Source organism: Balaenoptera acutorostrata, chromosome 15 (genome assembly GCF_949987535.1).
Source record: "Balaenoptera acutorostrata chromosome 15, mBalAcu1.1, whole genome shotgun sequence".
Taxonomy (NCBI): Eukaryota; Metazoa; Chordata; class Mammalia; order Artiodactyla; family Balaenopteridae; genus Balaenoptera; species Balaenoptera acutorostrata.
This window is the reverse complement of record NC_080078.1, coordinates 10579167-10600868: the sequence shown is the minus strand read 5'-3', so window position 1 is coordinate 10600868 and position 21702 is coordinate 10579167. Positions and strand designations below refer to the sequence as shown.

Below are 21702 nucleotides of genomic sequence, written 5' to 3'. Positions count from 1 at the left end.
GGAGGTGTAAAGACGTGAAAACAGGCTCTCCCAGGGAGTGCAGTGCCAGGCTCCACCACAAGGGGATGCTGTGCCCTGGGGCCATGACCACTGTCCGGCAGTAGGAGGAACAAGAAGCCAGGACGTTAGGGTTGAGCTTGGTAAGGCAGTGGGACCGAAACAGAGGGAACAGCAAAGGCGCAGAGGGCCTAGACGGGAGCGTAGCTGGAATGGAGAAGCAAGGTGGGGGAGGGAGGAAATGGACGGGGCTGGTAGAAATGAGGCTGAAATGCAAGGTGGGTTCTCAGGCCAGCTGGGGGCCTCACACTCTGCTACAGACCATGGGGAGCGACGGAGGACTTCACGCAGGAGACCAAACTTAGCATCTGAATGGTGAGTCTGGGTTATTGAATATGGCTGATAGAAGGAGGAAAGGGGGCAGCCAGGATCCTGGCCTCGTTTCTCAGGAGAGATGACCCTGGCCAACTCAAGGGCCTTCGCAGTGCAGTCAGGAATGGCGGGGGGCATCACAGATGGAGAGGACTGGCTGGCGTCCCACCTTCCGAACCATGCATGTGCCCTTGCCCCAGCCAGGGCGTAATTCCTCGTGGGAGCAGCTTTGGCTGCATCTTGGCAGGGTTCTTACCCCAGCACGTTAGACTCCCCTGGAGAGTGGGGAGAGTTACCTGTGCCAGGACTCCACCCCAAAGAGTCTGATTCAACTCATCTTGGCTTCAGTATAGTTTTTAAAGCTCCCCAACCCGCTCTTAAAAAAGTAATAAAAAGGGGACTTCCCTGGCAGCCTGGTGGTTAAAGACCCCATGCTTCCAATTAAGGGATGCAGGGGGTGAGTGTTCGATACCTGGTCAGGGAACTAAGATCCCACATGCTGTGTAGTGTGGCAAAAAATAAATAAAAGTTTTTTTAAAAGTAATAAAAAGAATGCAGGGCCACAGAAGGAAAGAGCACACTCTGTAGTCACTTTGCCTCCCCTTGGTTTTATTCAGCTGGTGGAGAAGCAGGGGCTCATGATGGTGAAAACTAGCTCTCCAAAGGGAGTGTGGAATGAGATCGTGGTGATGGTTTTACCACACAGATAATAGGCTAAAACCACTGAATTGTACACTTCAAAATGGTTTTATGGTATACGACTCACATCTCAATTTTTTTTAAAAATGAATGTGGTAGAGAAGGCAACAGGTGTGAATGCATAGCAGGAAGGACGGCCAAGAAAATGTGAGTTATTCTAACATCCCTTGACGGTTAAAGAAAGTTCCTATAAACACAGTGGAGGGTAGCATAAAGCAGTAGGAAGACCACAGAGGTCTTTACCTTGCAAAAAGTTGGTCTTGGAGCATCTCGTTTGAGATGTTTTCCAGGAGCTGTCCACCTGAGCTGGACCAGCGGGAAGCTCTGGCAGCCATCAGCTGGACCGCAGCCCATCTCCCCACACTGATAAGCACCGGGCACTGAGAGGGTCCTGAGTGGAGAGAGCTGAGGAGAAGTGAGCAGAGACCCCCTAACGGGCCTGTAGGTAGCAGCCCAAGTTGTATTCCGGGAAATAGATAATCAGTGCCTAGGAACTCAGTATTACAGTGTGTTGTGGATTCCACAATACAGGTGTCAAAACTTAAAAATTTAAATGAAGGACCCAGCAATCCCAATCCGAGGTATCTACCCAAGAAAACTGAAAACATGTTCACCCAAAAACTTGTATGGGAATGTTCCCAAAAAATCAAACTCTGGGCTAATGTAAAACGTGTACATGAATGTTTTGGCATTATCCACAATAGCCCAAAAGTGGAACCAACCCAAATATCCATCAACCGATGAATGAATAAACAAAATGTATATCAAGAACAAAACCATCCCCAGATAATTCTGTTCCACAGCCGAGGTTGAGAAGGCCAGGGTTAAGGGGTAGAATCTGCCTCAAGGAATCCCAAAGTCCCCATGGAGAACACCGCCCCCTTTGGCTGCTCTGTGGGGCAGTGGCCTCATCCTGCTTTCCTCCATTCGGAGGCCAGACCGATCAGGGGCGGTCAGCCCCAATGTACCTGCTAGGATGATGCGTCCTTCTTATTGCCGCATCCCAAGCACTGGCAGGTCCTGGCATATGGACGGTGCTCCAGAGAATGTACCCCATCAGCCTCTGCTGCTTCTTCAACATTCCCCCCCCCCGGAATGAAGGTCAACTGCAGCTATGGAACAGCTTACGGTCGGTTTTTGTCTCCAAGGGTAGACTCAAATGGGGCGTTGTCTTTTTTCTTTTTTCCTAATTGAAGTATAGTTGATTTACAGTATTGTGTTAGTTTCAGGTGTACAGGGAAGTGATTAACTTGTATATGTTTTTTCAGATTATTTTCCATTATAGGTTATTATAAGATACTGAGTATAGTTCCCTGTGTTATACAGTAAATCCTTGTTGCTTATCTATTTTATGCGTAGTAGTGTGTATCTGTTAATCCCATACTCCTAATTTATCCCTCCCTCCCCCTTTCCCCTTTGGTAACCATGAGTTTGTTCTCTATGTCTGTGAGTCTGTTTCTGTTTTGTATATAGATTCATTTGTATTATTTTTTAGATTCCACATATAAGTGATATCATACAGCTTTTGTCTTTCTGACTTATTTCACTTAGCGTAATACCCTCCAAGTCCATCCATGTTGTTGCAATATTTCATTCTTTTTTATGGCTGAGTAATATTCCATTGTATGTGTGTGTGTGTTTGTATACACACCACATCTTCTTAAACCAATCATCTGTTGACAGACACTTGGGTCGTTTTCATGTCTGGGCTATTGTAAATAGTGCTGCTATGAACACTGGGGTGCATATATCTTTTCAAATTAGCGTTTTTGTTTTTTTCTGGACATTTTCCCAGGAGTGGAGTGGAATTGCTGGATCATGTGGTAGTTCTACTTTTAGTTTTTTTTGTTTTTGTTTGTTTTTTGGGGGGTGGTTTTGGGCTGCATTGCGTCTTCATTGCTGCGCATGGGCTTTCTCTAATTGCAGCAAGCTGGGGCTACTTTTCGTTGTGGTGCACAGGCTTCTCATTGTGGTGGCTTCTCGTTGCAGAGCATGGGCTTCTAGGCACACAAGCTTCAGTAGTTGTGGCTCAATGAGGGCTCTAGAGCACAGGCTCAGTAGTTGTGGCACAAGGGCTCAGTTGCTCCACAGCATGTGGGATCTTCCTGGACCAGGACTCGAACCCGTGTCCCCTGCATTGGCAGGCGGATTCCTAACCACTGCGCCACCAGGGAAGTCCCTACTTTTAGTTTTTTAAGGAACCTCCATACTGTTCCCCATAGTGGCTGCACCAATTTACATTCCTACCAACAGTGTACGAGGATTTCCTTTTTTCCACATCCTCTCCAGCGTTAATTATTTGTAGATATTTTGATGCTGGCCATTTTGACCGGGGTGAAGTGATACCTTATTGTGGTTTTGATTGGCATTTCTTTAATAATTGGCGATGTTAAACAGCTGTTCATGTGCCTGATGGCCATCTGTATGACTTCTTTGGAGAAACATCTATCTAGGTCTTCTCATTTTTTGATTGGGTTGTTTTTTTTTGTTTTTTTTTTAATTGAGTTGTATGAGCTGTCTGTATATTTTAGCTATTAACACCGTCAGTCGCATCGTTTGCAAATATCTTCTCCCATTCCGTAGGCTTTTTGTTTTGTTGACGGTTTCCTTTGCTGTGCAAAAGCTTTCAAGTCTGATGAGGTCTTGTTTGTCCAACAGGGCATTTTCTGATGGGCATGGCTTCATGTCCTCTACTCTCTGGTCTCCTGGCACTTGTGCTGCCACCAGGCTACCAGAGCAATGGCAAGACTAAGCTACTCTCCAGCCCCGTGGGCCATCCTCGCCCCCACCAGCTACATCCCACCTGTTTGCCTCCCTGGCAAGACAGTGGACTCCTGGTTTGAGGAGGTGACCACAGTATCTGGATTTATCCTTCTAAATGTGACTGCTGAGCACACACCTCAGTGTGGCCCCAAGTCTGAGAAAATACATCTTAGAAGGACTCCAAACACTGTCTCAGCTCAAGCGTAATCTGGCCGGCTGTTGCTCCAGGTTAAACAGCGAGGTTCGTGTGGAAGAAAGGCCGGGATTTCTTGATCGGTGCAATGTGAGTCTCTGGGGGTGGCTGGTAATGCGTCCTGGGAGAGAGAAGGGCAGGTATGGGGCTTTCGGGGGAGGGGATAAGTTCCTGGGGGGGTCAGTCCTGGGCTGGCGGGCGCTGGGACGATGGCTGTCTCACAGGGCTGGGCCTGTGTCGGGTGCTGCCCCCAAGGTCTGTCCGTACGTCACAACACACGAGGCAGCTGATCAGTTCTGATAAAAAGGAATGGCCCACGGGACAGTTTGAGTCACTCCTGTTGCTGGTCGGGAGGTGCTGGGGCCAGGCGTCACCCAGGAGAACAGTGTCGGTCTTCACGGACGCAGCCCGAGCTCTCGCCCCGGGCCTGGTTAGCGGGGCGCTCAGCCAGGCCAGCACCTGCTGGGCCCAGTCAGCACCGTTTCGACTGTGTGGTTCTCAGCATCCGACTGTCGCACAGAACACAGCAAGCGCCTGAGTGTTTGGGCACTTATTATGGGCAGCCATCTATTCAAGGGACAGGCGTGGTCATGACAGGATTCCGAGTGTGTCAGGACTGACCGGACGAGAGTGGAGAGCCACGTCTTCTATTAGCTGCTCGAAGGTTTTGCGCAGTGAGAGCCGTCCCTCCGGCAGAATCGTTATGAAATGGCAGCCTGCACGTCTGCCAGGGGCTCAGGGGACGGAAGGCGGAGACCCAAGTGCCTTGGAAGGGACTGTCCACTCTCCAAAACGGTGGTGGAGTCCCTGTGCCTTCTCAGGGCTCTGCACTAGCCCCAACATCTGTGAATGGACGGAGTCTGAGTGTGAGAAGAGCGGTCACGTCGGAGGCAGCCTGTGGTCGCTTCACCCAGGGGTCATCCACGCACTCGATAACGTGAGGAGCCCGGAGCCTGAAGCACTGACCCTTCACAGGAACAAAATGAGAAATCGCAGCAGCTGAGCCAATGGTGTAGAAGGCCTCTGTGTTAAATGCTGGGAGAGGCTGGGAACAAGAGGACAAAAGCTGAGAAGGGACACGAGCACAGAGGACAGCCACGGGAAGGGCCTGGCAGATGCGCTCCAGCCGGGAACCCGTTGCCACAAAGGGCACAGACCCCACTGGGAGACACTGGGGTTTTTGGGGTTTTTTTTAGATTTTTTTTTTTTTATGTGGACCATTTTTAAAGTCTTCACTGACTTTGTTACAATGCTGCATGTGTTTTATGTTTTGGTTTTTTGGCCGTGAGGCATGTGGGATCTTAGCTCCCCAACCAGGGATCGAACCCGCACCCCCTGCATTGGAAGGCGAAGTCTCAACCACTGGACCACCAGGAAAGTCCCGACACTGGGTTTTAAGACAAATCCAAAGACGTCCCTTAATATACCCTGGGTGCTGTGTCAAAGGTGGAAGTAGTTACTGGATCTGAATCATGGTTGCCACGTGAGGGGAGGAGGGGAGGCTAAAAACCATTCCCACCTTCAACGGAGACCCTCCATCACCACCATCCCCTATGGTCCCCGAACATCACTGGGGGACCCCGGCCTGCCCTTCGGGGACATCACCCTCCTCAAATCAGCATGTGCTTCAAGGCGTGGATCTCCCTGAGGATGGATTACTGCCGTTCGCCACTGGGGTGACATGGTCCTCGGCCCAACTAGAAGCTCCAGGAAGGAAAATGACAGATGGTTTTCAATTTCTGTTTCAAGTTTATGGAAAAACTTTGCTGTAATAAACATAAGAACTGGTCCCCCTACAGAGAAGTGGAAGTGGTACGAGGCCAGGTGAGGGGTCCCAGGGCCGCTGCCCCAGGCACCGCCTGGCCGGTTCGCGCTGCCTCAGGTCGCAGCGAGGATGTCGGGTCGGTGACGGCTCTGCTTTAAACCGCCGCCCCAGCACCACCTGTCCCTCTCCGGCTTTTCCTCCACAGCCCATGCAACCGCCTAATGCACTTTGCATTTTGCTTGATTGTCTGTTTTGTCTCCTCGAATGTGTCATGAGACCTGCTTACAGGGATTCTGTTTGCCACCACGTGACCCAGTGGGATCAACAGTACCTGACAAGTATGGGGTACAACAGTAAGTGTTTGTTGAGTGAATGAATAAAAGATGGGGGATGTAGGCAAACCGTGAGTGAGAGCCTGCTTTGCGACATGACTGCCCAGTTGGTTTTATACTTCGTCATTTTCTCCCAACTGCACTGCGGGAGCAGACTCTGGTCAGAAAACAGTTTTCAAGTGGGACTGTCTTCTAGAGTATTTTTCACTGGTTTCTAGTTGCCTCTTTACCAAAAGCCTTGTTTTTGAAAGCTAATCTCTAAATGATCAGGTTAAAATAAAAAGGTCTCTCCAGTTCTTAAAAACGAAAAAGCAGAAAATAGACTTTATTCCAAAAGAAAGAGATTTTTAAAAGACGTTTTTAAAGAAAAAGACAAGTTAACTACTAATGCAAATGTCTGTCACTGTTTCTGAATTTTCCTTCTCCAAGGCTAGTACTCCAGCCAAGCTTTCGCAGGATGTGTTCAGAGCCCTTGGCCCACAAGAATCTGGCCTCGCTCTTCCTCCCGAGGGGGCTTCTCAAGTCTTCCAAGCCAGGCAGTAAGAATGGTTACAAGGCTGCTGAGAGCCATGGGCCCACAGGGTCCTGGGCTGGCGCCCACTGGCATTTCCAGAGAGAACCCCAGTGCGAGGGGTTTCGGCTGGTGTCCCAGCAGCAAGCAGGGACGGCTGAGCGGGCTAAGCTTTCCAAAGACCAGACGTGACACCAGAAGCCGCCGTGTGTTCCCCAGAAGGAGCCGAGATGAGCAGATCATCCTCGCCCTGCCGGGGCCGCACACCCCTGGGGCTCGGCCGATAACGGCAGCATCTGTGCCGAGTGCAGCACGTCTCACCCTCGGCAGGGGGGGACCCCGTCCCGGCACCTCCAGTCACACCACTCCGGGCCGCAGGGGAGCGCGGCACACCACACGGAGGGCCCGACCCTCTCGGGCCCCATCCAGAGCCCCAGCGGCTGCCTCTGCTGCGCAGTCCAGGCGGTCCTGAGGCCAAGGCCTGGCTCGAGCGGGTCGGGCAGGAGGTTCAGATGAAGGACCTGGCCAGAGTCACCATGTGATCCACGCCACACGCCACATCCACAGGCTCCCCAGGCATCGTCACCTGAACAGACAAGACCCAGCACACCGTGAGGAGGGATGGCCTGGCAGTGGCCGAACAAGGGCCTGACCCTGGCTCTGCTCTGGGTAAGTGACCTAACCACTCTGAGCCTCGGCTCCCTCACCTGGAAATGGGGTGCTTACGCCCACCCGGCAGGTCTGCTGGGAAGGGTAGATGCACCCACCGTGGGAAGGGCCATCCTGACTCCCCACCCAGACCAGGGCAACACCCCCCCCGAGAGGCCGCTCTGGGCATGCGCACGGACCCTGCATGTACCGTCCTGGGACGTGCACACCCCACAGAGGCCGTTCCCCATGTGTGACTCCCCAGAGGTCAACCTGCGCTCAAGCCAGCTGTTCAGTGACCCTTCCCAGGGGTCACCAGACAGCTCCCTGGAGCAGCTCCAGAAACCCTCCTGCCCTGCGCTGCCCTCAGGGTCCACTGTGGGAAGGAGGCCTCCCAGCCCAGTGTCTTCACCCGCTCTACCCGTCAGCTCCAGACCCAGGCAGGCTGCTCCCAGGTCCCGTGCACCCCGGAGGAGGGGTGTTTACTGCGTCTCAGAAGGTGCCAGAGGCCTGGCTGGCAGCCCTGCCGACACTGCCACCCACACTGCCACCACTTCCTCCCAGGCAGGCCCAGCCCTCCGGGTGGCATGCACACAGCCTCGTGTGGGCGTGGAGGCTCCAGCCTGCGGACCCGGAAGGTGACTCTCACTGTCCCACAGCTGGGCCGTGGAGACGGACCCCCTCCCGCCAAACTCCATGGTGCCCACACACAGGTGGGGTCTCCAGGTGCACACAGCCACCCAGTTCTCCAGGAGAGGGGCACTTTGCTTTCTCCTCTTGTTGTATTATTATTATAAATGTTATTATTATCACTATTATTACTTTGAATAGGTGATAGCCACGTGGCTACGATATAAAATGACATTCAGTAGAAAAGAGGAAAAGGTATTAAATACCTTTGGACGCCAGCCTGTCATCATATGCCCTGCTCCCCACCTTCCCTCTGAACTGGAAACTACTTTTAACTGGTTTCTTGTCTTTCCAGAGGTTCTAGACGCAGAAAGCCGGTGCGAGCGTAGTGTCCCCTCAGGGAGCAACTTCAAAGACGGCGCACCTGCACCTGCACCTGCACCTGCACCTCCCCCTCAGCCCCTGCCAGGACGCTGACGCTGCTCTTCTGACCGGACCCGAATCCCGCCGTCCCTCCCCAGTGGCAGCGCGCAGCGGGGCAGCGTGACAGCTGGAGAGGGATCTGTAACAGCCTGCGGAGTTTACTGAGCTTCGGAGGGAAAGGCCTCGTCCAGATGGCCTGCCCTAAAAGCCCAGAGGCAGCAACGTCAACCGTTCAGAGACAAGTCCATTAGGGTCTCCCGGCCACGAGGCAAACGGATGCTAGTAACCAAGTCGTGCTACTCACCCGTCCCTAAACAAACGCCTTCAGCAAAACCTGTTACAGAAATCACTGAACAAACATGCAGCGGTGTCCTGAGCTCATCGCAAAGGCCCAGAGCTGCAGAAAGCGTTCCAGGCTGGCCATAGAAGCAGAAGAAAACATGCTGCCTGGGCTGACCAGGCCAGGTGAGCTCCTAGCAACCTCCCCGGGCCACGAGAGCACCTTTATTGACCTCCCCCAGGAAAGGGCCACGCTCCGCGCTGACCCGCGGCCGAGCTGTCACACTTGGGCACCTCTGTCCTTGCTCCCCAAGGGCTGTGACCCTCAGAACCCAAAGCAGAGGCAGCCACCTCGCCTTGGCGGACGCCGGCCCCAGGAGCCTCCCTGGGGAGCAGCAGGTGGCTCCCGAGGCCCCAGCCACCCCCCCCGGCCAACTGCCTCTCAGTACAGCCTCTGAACTGAGTCCAAGAGAAGGCTGCCCTCAGCCACGTTTTATTTGTGGCCTCATCAGGGTTAAAAGGAGTTTCTATTCTAAACCAATCTACACTCACATTGTTGCAAAGGCAAACAGTTCCAGAAAACGAACCATATTTGGCCTGAGTGACTCTGAAAAGTTTCAGCAGAATCAGTGTAGGAACAGCTCTCTGCACAAGGACAAGTTCCCAAGACACACACACCCCCCAGGTGAAGGACAGAGGACGGCAAAGGAGGAGCGCTGGACCAGCTGTGATCTGGCCACCGGACTTGCCGTGTCCCCACTCGGCTGCGCCCGAGATGCCCTGCCCGGCGCCCAGAAGCCAGGCCACACCCCGGAGGGGAGCCGCTCAGCCTGCGAGGAGGCCCAGCCCCTGCGGCGCGCCCTCCCCTGGGGCGTCAGAACTGCCGGGGCCTGTGGCTCCTGAAGCAGCCAGGTAAGAAAGAGGCCCAGCAAGCAGAGGGTTCCCAGCTTGTGCTCCAACCCAAGCCCCACCAGAGAGGCGCACGGTGAGGGGGAAGCATAGTCTGCACTCAGAGCACCGAGTTCACGTCGCAGCCCACCCACTGCGCAGCTGGGAGACTGGGCCAGCGGCTTCGAATCCTGAAGTCAGTGTGCACGGGTGCAGGCTGGGGGGCAGCCCAACCTACACAGGCTGTTCTGAGGATAAGAGAGACGGTGCAAAGCACCGGCCCCCGGGACAGCTCCGGGCCCTGAGAATGGCGGTCATGTGCGATGGAAAGTGAGGGCATGGCCTGGGTGGGGGTGGGGCCGCTCAAAAGCTCTCCCCAGTGTCCTGTTCCCAGGCCCGCAGGGCTGCCATCGGGCAGAGGGTCCCCACCTCTGCCTCGCCCTCCCTCCGCTGTGGGGACTCCAGGGGAGCCCCGCTCAGGCCCTCGCAGAGGAGGGGGACCATGGTGACGTCTTAAAGTCAGAAATTCTGAGTCTCATTCATTCTTGGCTCCACCTTTTTTTTTAAAATAAGTTTATTTATTTTTGGCTGCGTCGGGTCTTCATTGCTGCACGCGGGCTTTTCTCTAGTTGTGAACGGGGGCTACTCATCCTTGCGGTGTGCAGGCTTCTCATTGCAGTGGCTTCTCTTGTTGCGGAGCACGGGTTCTAGGCGTGCGGGTTTCAGTAGTTGTGGCACGTGAGCTCAGTAGTTGTGGCTCGTGGGCTCTAGAGCGCAGGCTCAGTAGTTGTGGCGCACGGGCTTAGTAGCTTCGCGGCATGTGGGATCTTCCCAGACCAGGGCTCAAACCCGTGTCCCCTGCACGGGCAGGCAGATTCTTAACCACTGCACCACCAGGGAAGCCCTCCGCGTCTTACTAGGTGTGTGACCTTAAAGGAATCACTGAACCTCTCTGAGCATCAGTGTGGAGGAGAAAAACATCCTGGACAGCTTCCGGGAGGAGAGGTTTCAATCAGGTGACTCAGATGTCACTTCCTAGGCCTACAAATCATCAGAAAAGCCCAGGCTCTGTAAGTAAGTCTAAGAATAACTAGTTAATACCACTGTAGGAGCTACAAATATGGCTTTACTCTTTTTTTTTCTTTCTTGGAATACTTTTTAAATGATGTAACATATCCCCTACTTAAGATTAATGAGAAAATAGTTTAAGGAATAAAAATCACCTGCAATTTTTTTTTTAAGTGAGACAACAGAACAGACTGGAGAAAGGTCCAACTACCCAACAAGAGACTAACCTTTAAGGAATCCAACCTAGTTGATCGAAAACCGGGTTCCTGTCACCACCACTCTCCCAGAGCCCCAGCCTCGCATCTTGGAGCCGGCATGGACCTCAGCGCCATCCTCCCGACCAAAAGGTGACACGTGGGTGAAGGAGCTCCACAGACACACAAGGGGAGACAATGGTGTGGGGCATGAAAGCAGCCGTCACTGGAAAGACCAGAGTGCCCTTTCCCTGATGGCATGGAGGCCGGGAACGACACTTCAGAGGGACGTTCAGCGCAGGGGTCCGGCTTGACCAACAGGGCATCCGCCCCCAGGCCTGCCACCCCACCACAGAGGCCAAGCCTGGCCCGGCCACTTGGACAACAAAAACGCTCTCAGACCTGATTTCACAGCTGATCTTCGCTCTGATTGGGAGGACATGAAGGCAGGTGGGGAGCCCCGAGTCACAACGGTCATTCATTCATTCAAAACCCACTTGCTTGGCCGTTTCCCCAGCTGCCCCTCAGAAGGAAGTCCCTTGCAGGGGTGGGGGGTGGGGGGTGTTAAAGAGAGGGCTGCGAGAAGCCCCCAAGAGAACGAGCAGGATTCTAACTGCTCCGTATTCCCTGAGCTGCCGGCCGAGGTCCACCCGCCGCCACGCCTTTCCTCACCTGGGCTGGGGTCCCCAGGGGACAAGCGGGTCAGCACTAGCCAGGCTGGGAACAACTCTGGGCCACAGTCATTTTTTTTCCAACAAGTTTAAAGTCTCCCTTTTGACGTGTTCTCTTAGAGAAAGCACCGGAGTCAAGGCCTGCCGAGCTCAGGGGAGCCAGCAGCCAAGGGGAGGGCTGAGAGAAAGAGCCCCTAAAATACCAAAGTAAGTGCCTCGAAACATTTTCTGTGGGTTTTTGACCAATAAATCCTTTTTCTTTCTTTTCTTTCCTTTCCTTCTTTCCTTCTTTCTTCTCTCTCTCTCCCTCCCTCCTTCCCTTCCTCCCTCCTTCCTTCCTTCCTTTATGGCTGTGTTGGGTCTTCATTGCTGTGCGTGGGCTTTCTCTAGTTGCAGCAAGCGGGGGTTACTCTTCGTTGCGATGTGCAGGCTTCTCATTACGGTGGCTTCCCTCATTGCAGAGCACAGGCTCTAGGCACGCGGGCTCAGGAGTTGTGGCACGCAGACTCAGTAGTTGTGGTTCACGGGCTCTAGAGCGCAGGCTCAGTAGTTGTGGCGCACGGGCTCAGTTGCTCCGCGGCATGTGGGATCTTCCCAGACCAGGGCTCGAACCCTTGTCCCCTGCACTGGCAGGCAGATTCTCAACCACTGCGCCACCAGGGAAGTCCCCCTTATTTTTTTTTTTAATTACACATTTCTTTTGCATTTTTACACGTGTTTTTTTAAAAATGCTTTACACAACCTCAAAACACGTTAAAACCTAACCTTCGGGCTTCCCTGGTGGCACAGTGATTGAGAATCTGCCTGCCGATGCAGGGGACAAGGGTTCGAGCCCTGGTCTGGGAAGATCCCACATGCCACGGAGCAACTGGGCCCGTGAGCCACAACTACTGAGCCTGCGTGTCTGGAGCCTGTGCTCTGCAACAAGAGAGGCCGCGATAGTGAGAGGCCTGCGCACCGTGATGAAGAGTGGCCCCCACTTGCCGCAACTAGAGAAAAAGCCCTCGCACAGAAACGAAAACCCAACACAGCCATAAATAAATAAATTAATTAAAAAAAAAAAAACCTAACCTTCAAAGAAAACACTTAGGCACGTACACACACGCGAACACACGCAAGTGCACACACACAGGCGTGCACGCACACAAGCGCCTGCTCCTCTACACAGAGACTATCTCTGGAAGGGGACGATGAAACCAGAACCAGTGGCTGCCTCTGGGACAAGAAATGGGAGACTTATTTTTCATAATACATTTTGTACCACGTCCATATGTTCTGTATTCAAAAAAATAAATAGCCTTTTCTTTTTGAAGAACTTAAAGAACTGACTTAGTAAACGACACTAAGATAAACTACAACTTAAGAGGGAACCCTCTTCCCCTTTAATTCTGAAATGAGTCTTTTTGTGTAATTGCATCCTCCCCTCAGAAGAGCCTTCATGTTTCACTCTGAGGGCTGTGGTAAGGCACTCTGAACATTAAACATCCCGCTTTCTTTTAAATTCGCTGTAAAACATTCCTCTCCACAGGCCTCTGTAAACAGCTCTCGGGCACGTCCACTTCTTCATCTCAACCCTCTCCCTCTCGGCGCCCCGAGGCACCCGTGTGCCCGAGGCCAGCCTCCGAGGAGGCTTCCTACAGGCACCACGGGGCTGGAAGCCCGGGCCCGGTGCTGGCCGGGCTGCTGCGTCAGGTGAGTCTGCCCTGCGGGCACGCCGCCCTCACGCCCGCCCAGCCCAGCCTTACCCTCCACGGGAAGTACTGGTCTTCCAGGCGACCGATTCCCAGGCACCCTCGGACGTTCTTGCCCCACACAAAGAGCTCTCCTCTGTCTGCAAATAAAGAAAAACGGCTTGGTTGGGGCTTGAGGCCAAGGGCAAGTCTCCAAGAGGAGGAAGGGTCATGAGAATAGGCTTTCTAGAACCAGGTACAAAAAGATCAAAGTTAAACTTCAGTTTCTCCCAGGCATTAATGCTTTCTTCTAAGGGGACAAGTATACAGTACCATCCCCATACCAAAAACACGTCCCGGCCCAGATTCATGCTGGGTCCCTCTCATGGGAGATGAACACATGCCTGGAGGTGGGCCCAGGGGCTCCTGCACACGGCCCGCTCTGTGCGGCCCTTACACACACACCCTCACCACCCAGTTATGTCCAACCGAACCCTGCCCTCCACAACTCCTGAAATCTCAGCATCCTCAAATCCTGGTCACGCCCTGACAGAGTGAGAAGTAGGGCAATTTGTCATGTCTTGTCTGGGTCTCCACGTCTCAGGAGCATTTGGTCAAGTGACACACGGTGACAGGGCGCCTCTCTGGGCCGAGTCTACATCTGTGTGCTGGGAGCTGGGACAGCCCGGGGACTGACACGCACGTTCCTGTCCTCGCGGGGCTGGAGCCAGTTGAAGAGCGAAAATTAAACAAATGATTAAACCACCTAATGCATGTTTTCAAATTGGAAACAGTGCCATGAAGGAAAAGGACAGGCAGGGTGCTGTAGGGGCAGGCCAGGAGACTGAATCCAGACTGGGGCTCTGCGAACGCCGGCTCCAGGATGGACCCTCAGACCGGGCAGGGCCCTCAGCGCAGACTTCCGTCCACACCGGCCTGGGGCATCCTCGGCACAGAGCCCCCATTTCCCAGCCCCCTCTGGCAGAAGGCTCTGGTCATGGGAAGAAGAAGGGAAGACATGGAGGAACCGGGACTGAAACAACCGGCTGATTAAATACGGGACCTTCCGCGACGCGCTGGCAGAGCCCTCTGGTCTCGCTGCCGTCCTTGGTCTTCCACCTCACAGGTGTGTTTAACAGAACAATTCAGTCTGGCCCCCAGCACGTTAGCAGACCTCAGGGCAAACCAGAGGAGCCCAGGCTCTGAGGCGCCCTCTACCGAGGAACAGTCACTGGCACTGGAGGGTGGCTGTTGGGTCTTGGGGGAAACCTAGGTACGATTTCATTTCAGTGTGACCCCAAATGGCCTCATAGCACGACAGCAGACAAAGCAAAATACCCTAGTCAAAGGCTTCGTACGGGTTTCCAAGTACATGTACTTTGCACATAGTTTAAGCCTTAAACACTGGGGAAATAGGTTACTGTTACCTCCAGAATTCGCCCACACTGACTCTATCTGCTACATCAAAATAGCTTTAAAACGCCAATGTGACACAGACGCATTTGCAGATGAAGGTGGCTGACCCAGCGAGAGGGGCGTGAGGGGTCCTCCACGCCGGTCACCACTGCTGCCACCCAGTGCCTCAGCGCAGACAACACTCCACGCACCGCCACAGCGGCCCACGCTGCAGCCGCCGCTGCTCAAGCCCCAAACCCTGAAACGCAGACAGTGACTGAACGGTAGCGAGGACTCCGGAACAGACGGTGCTCGTCTGGAGCAGTCCTCACGTTAGCACGAGGCCAGGGAACACAGACGAGGACGACCCAAACCGACTGTCCCGGCCCAGATGTTTCTAAGGGAAACAACAGCTTGCCGTGAGACAAGATGGTCTTTAAATTGCAAGGAAAAACTGAATTTACTTGAGAATCACAAAATGAAATTTAGTTCCGTCTTACTATTCAAGTCAACTCATGAGGAGCAAATTGAACCGACAGCCGCGGTGGTGGGATGAGAGCTGTAATCGAGAAGCGCAGACACGCGGGAGGTCTGCAGAGTAACTTTGTATGTCATGGCTTGGTAACTGGGCAACCCTCTGAGAAAATCTCCGTTTCAGCCCCCCTTCGATCACTACCCCCAGCACTGTGGAGAAACCGGGCACATCTACCCCCTCAAAACCACAGGACAGTCTTACAAATGTGCCTCTTGCCGCCCCACGCTCCTGGCTTGGATGAGGGTCGGGCTTGGCCAGGGACCGGGATGAAGCCCCCCACGTTCACTTCCTGCTCACCCACCGCAGACGTACCAAACCTCCGCGGGTCGCCCCCAGCAGCCCGGCCCACTCGAGGGTCCCCTCTCCCACCACCGACTGCATCCGCTTGAGAAAACTCACTGCAATGCCAGCCTAACCACAAACCAAATGAACTGAAAACAAACCTCCCGGGTGAAAAGGAGACACACATTAGACCACCTCAAGCCAAACAACTTCTGGATTGGCTGCTCTCTTTAAATATCCACACAAGGGCGCCACTCCGCTGGATGGATGGAAACTGAGAGCGACCCACGGTTTGGGGCTGAACCTGAGAGGGTGAAGCTCGGTAAAGCCTTGGGGCCACACGCGCTTGGTCACTTACTAGTGAGGGCGGCGAAGTGGTTGAGTCCACAGCGAATGCGAGAAACCTGGACTCCTGGGTTGAACTCCGTCAAGCCAAAGAGAGTGGGTGGAATCATTTCTGGAAGGGCAGTTTCCATGAGGTTTGGTCCTTTCCCAAGAATTCCATAGCCCCAGACGAAAACATGTCCTTCTCCTGGATTACAGTAAAAACAACGGTCAGGAAGTCAAACCAAGTGCAGCCCTCCCTCACTAGAAATTCGAACCACACCACCAAGATGCATTATATCCACATGGACTTTTTTTTTTTTTCCCTCTTCTTGCTTGGCAAGAACATGTTGACATTTAAAATAATGTTTCTTTTCTCCTCTTTCAAATTCTTGCTTGTGGAGTATGTCTAGCCAGCTAACCAATCTCACAACACAAACGTCCTACATCTTGAGTGTGCTGGACGGGGCCACTCCATAAATCAGCCACAAACCCCACGTGAACACAGGAGAGCCTTAGAGGGGCAGCTTTTCCTAACAGCTCTACGTCTCACACGGATCAGAAGACCAAGCCAAGTACACACACAACTTCTGGCTGGATTCTAAAATTCGTAATGATCTTCAGGTCATAAAAAATTTACTACTCATCAGTGGTGCCAGACGTTTAATGCCAGGGGCTTGGCTCCCAGTACCTGAACCCTAAGGCTCTTCTCCTGTGTGCCCGTGGCTCTTGGTACGGCCTCTCTGGAGAAGGCAGGCCTGGGGGCTTTGGCCCAGGCATAGGGAGAGGGCGCAGTAGTGCATCCGCCACTCCAGAGGTTTGGATAGTTACTCAGCTCTACGCTGGCTGTTCGTCGACCTATAAATCACGGCTGTTATCCTTCTGTCAAGAATGTCACCCTCACCCTCTATTAACTGAACTAAACTAACTAGATCTTCCCACAACCGTGCTCCCCGCACTGAAAACCACAGCCTGAATCCAGTGGACACCAACTCTTCCTCACCCAACCCACCCACAGCTTCCCAACCAACTGCCTGCAAGAGGGTCTCACCGTTTAATACAGCACAGCCTGTCCCCCCACTCGCAGCCTGCTTCACCCGCCCGACTCCTGAGAAGGGCAAGCACCGGGGGACGTTCACCTGAATCAAAGGAAGGGTCCACACTGTTAGGAAGACAAACCAGCGAGAACTTGGAAATACTGTTTCATGTACAGAGTAGATAAGCCCCAGTTCATTCATTCCCTCCCCACGTATCTCCTGAACGTCGTACACATGCTAAGCTTCTAACTGGGTGCTGGGAAGATGACAGGCGGCAGGAGAAGCAGTCCCGCTCTCAGACTGCAGCCCAACGGGGGAGGCAGATGTCAGCCAAAACTAACACAGGATGGATCTGTGTTGAATGCAATGAAGGAGAGCACAGGGGTCCCTGGCGTGAGTGTCAGGGAACCTGATCTGGTGTGCAGGGAGGAGCAATCAGGAGTAAGCGGGCCAGGGGAGAAGAGAAGGGAATCCCAAGGCAGCGAGATGGACGTGCGAAGAGAGCAAGGTGAGTGTGGCACGTTCAGGAGCTTAAACAAGGTCAGAGTGGCTGAAGCAGGGGGACAAGGGGGAGTATTTGTAAGAGGCCGGTGGGGAGAAGGGAAAGCAAATCACGCAGGGTGCTGTTGATCATGGTTAGGATTTGGTCTCTATCCTAAGCACAACAACGAGGCAGTAAGGGTTCCAAGTGGGAGAGGGACGTGATTTCTAGAGGGGAATGTGAGTGGACGTGGGTAACAAGGGAGAAGGGCCAGGATGTCGGCATGAGCGTGAATTCACTCCGGGATGTACTGAACTCGCAGTGCCTAGAGACGGCCAAGTGGCACTTCTGCTCAGAGTGACAGATGGGAGGGTCAGGGGTTGGGAGAACGAAGTGTGGCCAACTTAGCTGTCCAGCAGGATTTGGTCTTGGCACCCCTACTGAGGAATAACTTTGCAAGACAGATTTTAAGTGCTTCCGTGACAGCCATGAATCTTTTCAGAGTCACTTGCAAATGGAGACAGCTGGAGGGTAACAATCCCTAAGATGACTCCAAAGGAATAAAGGGGCTTACTGATCCGAGATGACGCGAGGCTGCTGGCCTGGCCTGGCGTCTGCTGCCTGGCTCTCACAGCTTCTCTACCCAACTGGGCTCTGGCACAGGGCCCTCGGCAAAGGCTGAGAAACACTCCAGCAAAGAGCCTTTGGAAACGCACCACTGTTGTCACTGACAGGATGAGGCTCAGACCACGTAAAGATCATGGATGCGATGGGCTGCTTCCAAAACAAATGACCCGTCTGTGCTAGTCACACCATGGGTAATCTGCGCCCTTGTGTGTGGGAGTTAGGCCTAGTGACTTGCTTCTAAAGAACAGAATTCCAGCACACGTGAGCGGAAGGCACTGCCAAGATGAACTTATAAAGCACTGGCTTCCGTCTCACTGACGCGCTCTCTCGCCCTCTCACTGGCTCACTCGGCTGAAGCCACGCTGTGAGCCGCCACTTGGAGAAGCCTGCATGGCAAGGAGCCCAGGAAGGCTTGGACGGCCACTGTGAGCTGGCCAAGCGCCAGCGAGGACCTGGGGCCCCAGGGCCAACAGTCCACGAGGACCTACACCCTGCTGCCAACCACCAGGACGGGCCCGGAGGCAGGGCCTTCCCAAGGTGAACCCCAAGGTGACACCAGCCTTTGAGAGACTCAGAGCCAGAGACCCAGCTAAGCCACCCCTAGGTTCCTGACCCACAGAAACGGTGAGACAATAAATGTGTGTTGTTTTAAGCCGCTCCGTGTTGGGGTCCTTTGTCATGCAGCACAGATAATGACGACATGACCCTGGCTCTGCCCTCACAGGAAGGCCGTGGGAGACACTGATCTCAGGCCTTGCTATCCGGAAGCCCAGTCCCTCTTCTAAACATTTTATTTGCTGTTTATCTTATGGAAACTAATGAATCATTTCAATGACCACGTTTTCGTCTCTCTTTTGGCTACTAGAGAGCTCACAGCCAAATCTGCAGCCACTTCTAGCTACTGTGTCAGACCACAGAGAATGAATTTTTTCATCCAATTAGCTATCTTTATCCGTTTGTGCATATCTCTTTATCTATTAATATATATTTAAAACCCTTCTGTATGTTGTCAGAAGTTTGATGATATTAAGTCCTAATCACTTAGAGATACATGCTGATTTATGGATATGATGTCTTAGGATTTGCTTCAAAATAATGCAGGACAGAGAAGCAGATGGAATTACAGATGCAACGAGATTGGCCGTTAGGTGTATGGGGCTTTTTGGAGAGCAGGGTGGGGAGGGTGAATGAAAATGTTCTGGAATTAGTGGGGACAGTTGCACAACCTTGAGAATATACTAAAAACCACTAAGTCACACAATTTAAAACAGTAAATTACCTATTTTTTTGAACGGGCCATTAATTGGTAATTGTTGAACATGGATGATGGATACAGAGATTAATTATGCAGTGAGGTCTACTTTTTGCTTACATTTGGAATTTTCCTTAATAAAACGTTTAAAACCCCACTGTACTGTACTGACGGTGTGACAGGGAGAGGCCCCCAGCAGGACTGCCAATGCCCTACTGCATGATCTAGGGGCCGCACAGGTGTCTTCATCAAGGTGCACACCTCAGATCTGTATATTTGGGGGTACACACACTAGACGGCAACAAGAGGCCGACTGTGACATCACAGGACCTTATGTAAACAGCCTCACATCCCTTTCAGAACAAGACAGGGCACACAGCCATACCTAAACTACTGCTCTAAACCAGGACTATCTCATCGAAGTATTGGTAATGATGGCTTTTGCATCTAAGCTTTCTTTCCAGGCTCCAATGAGATCGCCAAGAACTCGGCCCCTTCAAGAGGCAGCCGTAGCACAGGTGAGGCCTACACGGCACCCTACACATCACCCCTTCGTGAAGGATCTCTTCTAAATATCCTTAACACTCTACTTCCAAACCCCCAGCCCCGGGCTGCAGAGGACCTCGTGGGGTCATACCTGTGTGGAGTCCGTGACCGAGGCCAGCTGCAGGTACTCGGAGTTCCCCCACCCGAAGAGGCTGCCATCGACCGACACAGCCAGGCAGCAGTCCCCGTAGGTGGCCACCTGGACCACGTTCACTCCGGCAAGGTCTCCAGCCAGCTTGGTGGGCGCACTGGTGATATCGTAGTGACCCAGACCTGGAACAATGGAAAACTGTGTTACTTACTTTTAATTGTTTATTCTTTTAACAAACACTTGCATTGACCTACTATGTGTCAAACACAGTTTTAAGCACTTTGCAAACATCAACTCAAAATCCTAATCTGTTACTCTACATGCTGTACAACTTCCTTCTCCATGTTCTCTCAGAAGAGGGAAAAACATCATAGTAATTGTTTACTTTTAAAACCCTTGATGGGACTTCCCTGGTGTTCCAGTGGTTAAGACTCTGCACTCCCAATGAAGGGGGCCGGGGTTCGATCCCTGGTCAGGGAACTAAGATCCCACATGCCACAACTAAAAGATCCCGCGTGCAGCAACGAAGATCCCTCGTGCCGCAACTAAGACCCGGCACAGCCAAAATAAATAAATAAATAGAATTTCAATAAATAAACAAACAAATAAATAAATAAAACCCTTGATATTTTCTAAGTCTGATTCAAGTTAGATACTTTTTCAGGATGAAACACCAACACACAATGAACCTATCAGACCTTGTATATTACATACAGGCACACCTCGTTCTATTGCACTTCACAGATACTGCATTTTTTACAAATTGAAGGTTTGTGACAACCCTGTATTGTCAAATGATGGTTGGCACTTGGGGGGCAGTATTTTTTAATTAAGATACGTACATTTTTTAGACACAATGCTATTGCACACTTAATAGACTACAGTGTAGTGTAAACATAACTTCCATATGCACTGGGAAACCAAAGTTACAACAAGCAATTCCTAATGCACTGCTAGGCCTGCTAGAACATAAAAGAAATCTCTAAGAGCCCATCCCACCTCAGCCCCCCACCCCACACCATCCCCCAACTACAACAAATCAAAACTGGCAAACTGGTGTGGTACACAGTGACCAGAGGAAAAGACGGGGCTTGCCGGGAGGACAAATGTCACCATCAGCACTGCAATGGAGAGTAACCCCTGGGCAGCGGACCAAGGTAGAACCCTGAACCACAGACGCGTGCTTGCACCAGGCTTTCTCAAAGGGGCCCAAAGCAGCGTCAGACTGGCAGCAACCCTCGGCAACAGGCAAAACCCTGTTATTATGTACTCCATATATAATAAAAAAGATTTTTAAAAAGTAATTCAAAATGTTGAAGGGTTATGAAAGAAATAGGATGCTGAGATAGAAACTGCTTTAGACAGAATGGTCGGGGGAGCCTTCATTGAAGAGACAACCTGAAGCTGAGGCCTACAGGATGAAAGGGAGAGCATAAAAGAGCATTCTAGGGCTTCCTTGGTGGCGCAGTGGTTGAGAATCCACCTGCCAATGCAGGGGACACGGGTTCGAGCCCTGGTCTGGGAAGATCCCACATGCCGCAGAGCGACTAGGCCCACGCGCCACGACTACTGAGCCTGCGCGTCTGGAGCCTGTGCTCCGCAACAAGAGAGGCCGCGATAGTGAGAGGCCCGCGCACCGCAATGAAGAGTGGCCCCCACTTGCCGCAACTAGAGAAAGCCCTCGCACAGAAACGAAGACCCAACACAGCCAAAAATAAATAAGAAAGAAAGAAAGAAATTAACATGTTTAAAAAAAAAAAAAAAAAAAAAGAGCATCTAGGCTACGGGAACAGCATGTGCAAAGGCACAGTGGCAGCACAGAGGAGGACAGGCTCCAGAACGGGCTGCAGGCGGCTCGTGGGGCTGGACTCAGAGCCTGGCAAGCAAGGGCAGTGAGGCCATGTGACAGTGGAGCTTCTGGAATCGCACCAGGAAACTGTTAACCACGGTTATCTCCAGCGAGTGGGACTTTCACTTTTCACCATATTCCTTGGTCTACGCTGTCAAAATGTATTCAACAATTTCATTC

At 52.4% G+C, this 21702-nt stretch overlaps 1 protein-coding gene and 1 long non-coding RNA gene across 8 annotated transcripts in view; one reads left to right on the top strand and one right to left on the bottom strand.

The window, feature by feature from the left end:
• The window catches only part of RCC1L (RCC1 like), a 43660-nt gene that overhangs the window by 1322 nt on the left and 20636 nt on the right, over positions 1-21702 (bottom strand). For 2 of the 5 annotated variants that reach the window (XM_057530193.1, XM_057530197.1), the window contains 5 exons: positions 19674-19855; positions 16691-16778; positions 15674-15847; positions 13179-13264; positions 6416-7218 (listed from right to left, as the gene is read on the bottom strand). In XM_057530193.1, the coding sequence (XP_057386176.1) occupies positions 7141-7218; positions 13179-13264; positions 15674-15847; positions 16691-16778; positions 19674-19855 (608 nt within the window). In that variant the 3' untranslated portion in view covers positions 6416-7140. Of the gene's footprint in view, positions 1-6415; positions 7219-10025; positions 10359-10394; positions 10542-13178; positions 13265-15673; positions 15848-16690; positions 16779-19673; positions 19856-21702 lie in introns of those variants that run through there. The other 3 variants (XM_057530195.1, XM_057530196.1, XM_057530194.1) reach the window with 3 other exon arrangements.
• Positions 7180-19771, top strand: LOC103020152 (uncharacterized). 3 transcript variants are annotated; one of them, XR_003623819.2, is made up of 7 exons: positions 7180-7301; positions 8266-8798; positions 9125-9524; positions 10743-11212; positions 11554-11640; positions 12962-19554; positions 19641-19771. It is a non-coding gene; the product is annotated as an uncharacterized LOC103020152 (long non-coding RNA). The 3 variants fall into 3 exon arrangements; XR_009005556.1 differs by having other exon boundaries at positions 8266-9524; positions 12962-13125; positions 13898-19554; XR_009005555.1 differs by having other exon boundaries at positions 8266-9524.